This window comes from Pelodiscus sinensis, chromosome 3 (assembly GCF_052426305.1).
Source record: "Pelodiscus sinensis isolate ZL-2025 chromosome 3, ASM5242630v1, whole genome shotgun sequence".
Classification (NCBI taxonomy): Eukaryota; Metazoa; Chordata; order Testudines; family Trionychidae; genus Pelodiscus; species Pelodiscus sinensis.
This window is the reverse complement of record NC_143054.1, coordinates 169,764,626-169,773,962: the sequence shown is the minus strand read 5'-3', so window position 1 is coordinate 169,773,962 and position 9,337 is coordinate 169,764,626. Positions and strand designations below refer to the sequence as shown.

General features: G+C 45.8%; 1 protein-coding gene across 1 annotated transcript; it reads right to left on the bottom strand.

Annotated features, from left to right (window-relative positions):
* Positions 1-648: 648 nt before the first annotated feature.
* On the bottom strand, positions 649-4,798 carry ZFP36L2 (ZFP36 like 2 zinc finger CCCH-type). Its single transcript, XM_075925432.2, has 2 exons — positions 4,518-4,798; positions 649-3,864 (listed from the first exon to the last, which is right to left on the bottom strand). Exons 1-2 carry the CDS (start codon positions 4,566-4,568, stop codon positions 2,557-2,559), a joined length of 1,359 nt encoding a protein of 452 aa, XP_075781547.1. The 5' UTR covers positions 4,569-4,798; the 3' UTR covers positions 649-2,556.
* Positions 4,799-9,337: the final 4,539 nt, after the last annotated feature.

Genomic DNA, 9,337 nt, shown 5'->3' with positions numbered 1-9,337 from the left:
ACATTTATTAGGCTGACAAAAGAACTAGCACATACTCCAACAGGTTCCCAAACTCCCTTATTTATAAAGCTATTAACAAAATGCCTTCTACAATTAATGTGCAATTTACTCTGTATATTATAAAGATGTATTCACAGCTATGCTAAAGTAAAAAAAAAAAACCTAGGGACTGAATTAAACTCAAGACTCAGATTAGCATTGAAACCAATATATCTTCAGTTTTGGAATGAGAGGCTACAAGTCTATTCCCTTAGGTGAGAAGGAAGATTTGGAAAAAAAAGTTTTAAGTTATTACCTACTCCTCCCATACAAGCTTTATAAACTAATGGCATGTTAACCTCCATAAACAAGTGTTATTGATGGAACAATAATTTGTTAACTTAAGCATTTAATAACTGATTTTCCATTTCTGTTACGGTACAAAAAGCAAAGGTTTGTTCCTCACTGTCTTCCTAAGGAAACCTGATACAGTATATGATTTGCACTAGGTACTTTGGAACCTTCTGGAACATTGTTTATTAGTTTTGGCAGACTACCAATGATTTCTACAGGAATGGAGCCATTTTGCTGTTCAAAAACCAGGTTAATCTGTAGCTAGACACATTTCTGATAGGGAAAGTTAATAAAAAACCACCTTGTAGACAAGGCTTTCATAGTTTGATTTTTTTCCAAAAATTTTATTGGGAGAACTACAAAACATTTACAGTACAAAGTTTACAGTCTCACACTCAATTTGTAGTGAACTGACTCCCGAAAATATATTACAACTCAAGTTGACTTATCCTTTAGTTACATTCAAAACATACTTCTGTTAAAGTAGTCCAAAGAGTACATAGTGCTTGATCTGTACCTATGTACAAACATCATTCATCCACTGTCCAGGAAAGTTTTGGAAAACTCCAGACTTTCTACACAAGGAAAAGATTACAAGTTTTGGAATTCAATTAAAAGATATGTTCATGTACTGCATAAAATTTCAGATCTAAAGGTGGCCTCCTTATAAAAAAAGTGGTGAAACTTTTCATGTAGTTAAAACCCATCCCTACATTCAAATTATCTCAAGCATTACGAAAAATACTTATTTGGTTGAGGAAGATTTAAGGCAAGCATGGACCCTTGAGAAGGCACTCTGAGACATAACACTGGGACCCCCCCTCCCCCAATTATTGCTACATACTTTGAGACTATCACAGTGTGATTGGTGGAGTTAGGCAACAAAAATACTTTTTGGTTAATTTAAACATATTTGATTTAGGTTTGCCACTTTGAAGTCTGATTGCAAAGTAGTTTTGTTGGGTTTGTGTTTTTATGTGGACGGGCTACAACCATTTTACATTCTGAAAAACCCACAGAAATTCCTCATACTACTTCCACAGCATAAGAGACCGATTTCTATAAAGAAACCATGCAATCTTTTAAATTTACGTAAACAAGGAAAGAAATTAATGAAATAAATATTACATACAATCTCTTAAATTAAGATTTTTACTCATTTACAATAAAATAACCAAGTGAAGTTACAAAAAGGCATATATTACTGTGAAAAGAACACACTCCACATTTCGCCGATTAATAATGGCAATCATAATTTAAACATAATAAAAGAATATATATCTATTGCTTTTCATCATACCCGATAAATACAGTATGAACAAATTACCATGTATACTTTTCACAAGATAATAAATAAGTTAAATAGTTTCATATTGAGTTGTGTGCAGTGACTCATGCAATCAACTCAAACAGCTAAAAAATTTTTTTTTAAAAAAAAATCAGCAGTTATTCTCCAACAATTACAAACTATACTCAGTTGAGTGCTTCCAAATAAAGCAACAAAAATTGTTCTAAGCCAAACATCCACTAAGTGGTGGCAATGGAACCAACATTAAACTTTGGAATGGAAGTTTTAGCATTTGTTATAATATATATATATAGATATATAAAAAAAACTATAGGGCTGTTATCAAGGCATATTCTTGGCAGGATGTTGGATTTTTCTTTTAAAAAGCTTTAAGGTTACTGTTGTGGATTTTTATTTGAAACTGGTTTAAAAGACAAACTATTACATTTATATAAAAATGGAGAGGGGCTTGAAATGTAGAGTTCATGCCCCTCTGGATTGTTTGTTGCTTGCTTTCTGATGGTATGGGTTTGTCTTTTGCATTTTCCCCCAACTAATGCTTTTAAAAAAAAAAAAAGAAAAAAAAAAGATGGAATGGCTGCTGCTGGTGGTGCATATTATAACTAGTCTCCAAACAAACAAAAAATCCCCTTCTTCCAAGGTCTCTATAAAAATACGTTTGTTCTGTTCATGTCACCATGTCACCATTTGCCCTTTTGCAAAATTTTTTGTTCATCTCGATATAAAAAAAAAGTGTCACTCTTCGCTTTAATTTACTTGCTCAGCAATTAAACAAAACCAAAACCAAGATGATCATCGAAGGACTGACTGTGCGAGCTTGGCTAGTTCTGAAGGCAGCGATCTCGACTCCTCCCGGGTTTTTATCCTTCCCCCTTTCGGCGAGGTTCCCCCCCCACCCTCTTCTCTACTCCTCTCTAGTCGTCGGAGATGGACAGGCGGCTGAAGATGGGCAGGCGCCGGCCCGAGTCCAGGCTGGGGGACTCGGAGCCGCTGAGGCTGCCGGAGCTGAGCGAGCCGCTCAGGTAGCTCTCCCGGTCGGAGAGCGAGTCCGGGGGGCTGGGCGGCGCGTCGAAGACGGGGGACTCGGAGAGGCGGCGCAGGGGCTGGAAGCTGAAGGGGGGCGAGGCGGGCGGCGGCGGCGGGCAGTTCCCCCCCGGCGGCTGCTGCTGCTGGCAGCGGTAGAAGGCGGCGGCGGCCGCCGCGGCGACGGCGGGGCTGGCGGCGAAGCTGGGGCTGTGGATGGCGAGCGGCGCGATGAGGCTGCCCAGCTCCTGGCCCGAGAAGGCGAAGGCGTTGTTGGCGCAGGGCGGCGAGAGCAGCTCCTCGCAGTAGGAGGCGGAGGCGGGCGGCGGGGGGGTGCGGGACCCGCCGGGGCTCTCGAGCAGCGCCGCCTCCAGCCGCGCGCCGGGCTGCTGGCCGCAGCCGTGCTGGTGGTGGGCGGAGAAGCCGGAGAAGCTCAGGCTGTGGTGCAGCTTGGGCCGCTCGCCGCGCTGGGGCCCGAACCCGCCGCCGCCCCCCAGCGGTGGGTCGCGGGGGACGAAGGCGCGCAGGTCTCCCGTGCTGCCGGCGGGGTGGGGCGGCGGGTGGGGGTGGTGGTGCGCGGCGGCGGGCGCGGCCGTGCCCCCTCCGGGCGCGGGGCGGCGCTCGTCCGCGTTGTGGATGAAGTGGCAGCGCGGGCCGTAGGGGCAGAAGCCGATGGTGTGGAAGGTGCGGCACAGCTCGGTCTTGTACTTGGGGTGGCGCGTCAGGCTGCGCAGCTCGTGGAAGCCGTGCGCGAACTGGCACTTCTCGCCGTATTTGCAGGCGCCGCTCTCCTCGAAGGGCCGGCACAGCTCGGTCTTGTAGCGCGTCGAGTTGATGGGCGCCCCGCCGCCCCCCTTGCCCGCCTGCTGCTGCAGTTGCTGCATGAGGTGCTGGCTGCGCTCGCCATTCTCGCTGAACGAGCGGTCCCGGAACTTGTTCTCCTTGTTTAGCAGCGCGGTGGGGCTGCTGCTCCCTCCTCCTCCCCCCCCGCCCGTGCCCGTCTCCTTCAGGCTGCCGAACGAGGAGGAGGAGGAGCTGGAGCCCGAAGAGTTGGGGAACTTGGGGCTGTTGGCCAGAGCCTGCAGGTTGCTGGTCGAGTGCCTTCGCAGAAATCCAGGGGCGAAGGTGGAGCTGGGGGAGGTCACGGGGGTCCCCACCGCCTTCTTGTCCAGCATAAGGTTGGGCAGGGTTTTCTCCGTCTGGAAGCAAGAGGGGGAAAGGAAAGGAGAAAGTTTGCAAAGAGGGTCGGGGCCGCGCTGCACTTCTGCAAGTTGCCAGCGCCCCAGTTAACAGCGAGACTAAAAACGCCCCCCTCGCAGCACATCTGCGGGGAGAGCGTGAGACAAGTCTTACTACTCTATGCACGAAAACTTACATGTTTAAACGGTGGCACAGCTACAGACTTCACCACATAAGCCCAAGAACTTCCTTCCCTTGGAACAACTTGACGCTTTGGGAAAATAACTAGTACTAATTTCAGAGTATTTGCAACTAAAAAGTTTGAGAGTCCCCATTGCAATACTCCAGCTCCAACTTCTAGGCAACAAATCCACTCAGAAATAGAGCCTTATGCCCAGAAATCGGGATCATTTTGGGAGGGAAGTGACACCAACCGGGCCAACTGTCACAATTTAAACATTAACTTTGATCACAGAGCTAGAACTGCAAAATGCATCGCACATGGGAAGCAGCGCCCCTTTCCCCCCAGCAAAAAGGGAGTTAATGCCACTTGTGAAAAAGTTCGTTCACAGTGAGAAAGAAAATACTCAAGTACTCAGATTTGCTAAAAGCTTTCAAAACTGGTCACCATGCTTGGTAGAGAAAATGCAAAGTAAACTCTTCTCTCTCCTACCTTGCACAAGAAATCGATGTCGTAGAAGGCTGATAAAAGTGTCGTAGACATTTCGAGATCCTGTAGTGATCGGAAATACAGGAAGGACCGAAAGATCCCGCTTTCCTCGGAGGCTTTGGAAAAGCCACGACTAGAGAGGAAAGGGCTGACTACTTGAGATCCGAAATGGTCCAATCACTTTCCCAGCAAGGGCGGGTTAGTGGGTGCCCGGCCAAGGCGGCGGCGACCGAGAGCGCTGCTGAAGCGAGCTGACTGCTGGAACTTGCAAGCCTTGTGCTCTGCACATATATAAATGCAGGACCGCGCAGGGGGCGGGCCCCAGTCGGGCCCGCCGGTGTCTCCCAGCAACACCGCCCAGTCGTTCTCACCCAGCCCTGCCCCCCTTCCTCAGCAGTTCCTCTGCTTCTCATTGGGCGCCGCCAATTTGTTTCAGCGGCCTGGAGTGCGCTGGGAGGTGCTGTAAAGGGGGCTGAGCGGCAGAGAAAGAGCGGCGGGCGGGGTAGCCGTCAGCCCTGTTAGCGTCATGCTCACTCAGGGTTGCAGTGAGCCATTGGTTACGCGATTGTACTATACAGTCTTGTGACTACTATGCATAGGGTTACAGAGTGGAGAGCCTTCTACAAGGCTTGCTACACAACGCACTGTGGGTAGCAGGCGCTCCACTGTACGCGAGGGTTGCTTTAGGTGCACGGTGTATGCACTATGCAGTATATACAAGGCTTGCTACAGATTCGTGTAAAGAAAACATGCAAGTCTTGCTACAAATTGCATGTATGTATGTGTATGGCTCTAAACACAAGTTATTGCCTATACAAATGCAGAGTGGACTTTTTATCGAATGCACAGTGCATATAAATTACTTACAAATGCAAACTGCATAGAAAACACTCAAAAGACTGATGACAGAACGCTCTATTTAGAGTTCCATGGAAAACACGCCAATACTTATGAAGTCTTGACGCAGAAAACACCACAGAAATGTCTATGAGGCCCTGATCGTTTGATATTAATATCTTGATTTTCTTTTAAAATGCTTCGGTGAAATCAGTGTCCCGTTTTTTGCAAAAGAAATGCTGCCTACCACCTCCCTGACTTGAAAGTTTCAACTAGCACATGTCGGAAAGGGCTTTGCTTTCAGCTTAATATTCCTGGCGAGTATACTGGGAAGCTCAATAAAAAGGAAGAGGCAGCATCCAAGAAAGTCGGGACTGAAATGGGACACCTCTGTCTCCCTCCCGCCGAACATCAACTTTTGCCACGTAATTGGTTTGCAACAAACTTTTGTTCCTTGCTTGCGCCCGCGGAACTAGCGGATGGTCGCTGGGTGTGTTTGCAGCACAAAGCGCGGGCGGGCGAAAAGGATCGGGGTTTTTTTTTTTTTTTGGACGGGGGGGGGGGAATTAAGTCTCTTCCCGGCGGGTGGCTCCTGCACAGCAAAGGGCCTCCCCCCTCCCGCAACATGCGACCGCCCCACTGCCTCAGAGACTTGGCAGCCGTTCAAGGTCTTGTGATACGATTAACAAAGCCAATTTCTTGTCCTTTGACTTCTTTGAGTCTCAAAGCCCGAGCATAGGCAGCAGCACCGCAGGGCCGGAAGGAGGACACAAGCATCCCCCAGCCTAGGCTCGGCCCTTCCCCTGGCGGAGTGCACGAGGGAGGGCAGCCGCCCGGGGAAGTAGAGCGGAGCTGCAGCAGCAGAGCGGCCCACGGCACGGCGCACCCCTAGCTTGTGCAGGGGGAGTGGAAGGGACCGTAACTACAGTGTTGCGCGCCTCGGCGCGAGGTTCCTCAAGACACATAAGCAAGGAGCCTTTCGTATCTGAATCTGCACAGCCGGGAAGGGAAGAGTTAACCCCGGGCCCTTTCTTTGCAGCCCTCCCTCTCCCGTCACAGCTCTTTCTGTTCAACAGCCGGGCCAGGTTTCCTGTCCCCTCCAGCTGTCGGCGCAGCAGCGCCTAAAGTGCCCCTGCTTGCTAAGGAGCCCTTGTCGGGACAGTAGTTGGGGAGGCGAAGTAGTAGCTGCAGGAGCGAAAGCCCAGAAAGGGAGCTAGGCTCCCTCCCCCCTCGGGAAACGGGATGTTTTTAACCACAGTCTGTACAGGGGCAGGGCAGCGCTAAATCCGCTTGTCCTCCCCTCCCCCCGGCATTCATAAATCTGGCCCGACTCCGAGACTTGTCTAAACACGATCAACACCGCGGTTCTGCGTTCCCACTCCTTGCTTTGCGAACAGCTGGAACCCGTGTAAAGCGGCGCGCGCGTGAACGTTTCCCTCCATTGCATGGGTCACCAAAGCAGCGGAGCCGTCTGGCGGGGCTCTCGGAGCTGGGATGTCACCCCTGAAAATCCGAGGTGCAAATCCGCCCAGGCCAGCAAACCTGCACGTTGCAAAGAAATTTGCCAACGGAAAAGCAACTTCAGAGGCGCTTTACTGGCACATTGCACACCTGGTCTTCACGCCAGTTTTTCTCAAAACGCCTCACGCTTCCATTTGGCTCCCTCCGCAGCGTGACTGGCCAGCCCCGCGGAGAAACGCACCTCTGGGAGCGGCTGCAGTTTAGCAACGTCTGGACCCAGTGGCACAGCCCCTCATGCGAACGGCATCCGGGCTGCGCCATTTCACCGCCCCATTGCTCGGTCTGTGAAAGTCTCCACTGCTGACAATGTATTAATCAGTTCGAAAGAACAAAAACTCTAACGTGGGGCCATTGCAGCTACGTTTTCAAATAAAGAAATACACGAAATGAAATTGCGCCGGGGGCGGAGAGCACCAACTCACACCCCTTTTTGTAAAACAGTCCATGGGGACATCTCTAACTCACTAAATGCACCTTTTAAACTAATCTGCTTGGCACCACTTTCTAACTCACGGCTGAGAAGCTGCATTGCTAAATTGGAGGTGGACGTGATATGTTGATATTTAATCCCGAAGTGGTTTTTATGGCAATATGTCACCCTCTAGTGCCTCAACACTGTGAAGGCACCTCAGGTAGAGGAAGCAACAATATTGCATTCCTTTCATAAGTATCCAAACAAAAGAGTTTTCCTTTATTTTTTCCCTGCAGTCCTGGAAAAACATTACAGGTTGAGGGACTTACCAAATAAAGAGACTCAGTTTCTGAAATAGGGAACAATTTTAAACTGGCCTTATTTTCAATAACTTTAATTTTTCTCCTTTGCAGCCTCTGTTCATTTGGTTTCATGCTAATGTAGTTAGTTCAAACTTACCTCTTCCCCCCCCCCCCACCCATCCAAAAACTAAACCATATAATAAGATTTGAAAACACTAGCTTGGGGGCAGATCCTGTGCTTTAGTTACCAATCTAAGTAAATACATAGTTTATTAAGATAATCAAGAAAGAAGTAGGGTATAATCAGTCCCTGAACAACAATTACATTGATACATTAGCTTAGATCAAATACATCACAGATCTTTCAGTCACAGATAAGTTGTCTCTACTAGACTTTGCTAATCCTATTCTGCACCTGCTGTTTAAGGTTTAAAGGTTTCTGATAGTAGTTATACAGTAACCCAAGGTTTTTAGTAGTTATACAATAACCCAAGTCACCAGCAATATGTGGTGAAATGTATGCAAGATGATGTAAAATTATTTGCTCTCTATAAACTAAGAGATATTACTTAAAGTTACACTTTTAAAAACATCGATAAGAAAGATTAAGATTTAAAGTAATTTTGTTCACTGATTAACTATGTTTTTGAGATTTTACAAGATTACTTACATTCTGTTATAAATCTTCTGAATATACTACTGTGCTGTTAAAATTCTTACTCATTTTCATACCATTCAACCTACCAACACAAGAAAAGCAATAGTGAAGGAGTTTTGAAATTCAGAGGGATTATTTTTTCTTGGTATTATACCATCAAAAGAATTACCAGATGTGGAATAAAAATTGTGAAGGTGTGTAAAGTGGCAGTTGCTAACTGTTGTAGTGTTGAAACAAGTATATTTACAAATAGTTAAGACAAAATCTATGCTGTTCATCTAATGACCAGAAAATTGCTTTTTCATTATAAATATTTATTATGAATAATTGGATTCTGTTTGTATTTGTTTATGAATACATGAAATATCTGTGAACTGTCCTTTCATTGTAAATCAAGTTTTGTTTTACCTCACTGAACTCTCATGTTCCTTTTTTATTATAAGTTATTTACATGAAAAATGCTGAATCATTAAAATTCAGGATATAGAAAATCATTGATAAAAAGTCACTGAATAATATTCAATTTTGAAAATAAACCACGTCAAACTGCTCTCTTCTGCACTTAGCTCTAATTTAGCTTTAATTGTGACAGTCTAAAGCATTTTTTCAAAATATTTTTCAGTCCAGTTTAGCAGCCCATTATAGTTATAACAGCAATATAAAAAAACAACAATACAACTAAGACATGGTAAAGCAATTCATTTTACACTAATTGAACTGGGTTTCAGGTTTAAATTGAAGAGTAAGCTATAAATCCCTGTGAACACTATCACTGTTTCACTAGTCTAACAATGTTGTATTATAGTGCCATCTACTGGGATAACTAAAATGTAACAAAGCATCTGAAATACTGAGTTTCATAAAAATTTTTTTTATTAAATCTTGTGTTACATTAGTCATTACTTTTCAGTAAGATGTCCATTTACTCAAAGAGGTGAAGGGTGAAAGCACAAATAAAGAATCACTATTTGACCATAATCCCTCCATTTTACAGTGATAATTTAAAAATTAGTCTAGAGCAAGTTCTATCTTTGTTTTGGTTACTACATGCACACTATACAGATGTTAGCTCTTGATTAAATAATGCAATGAG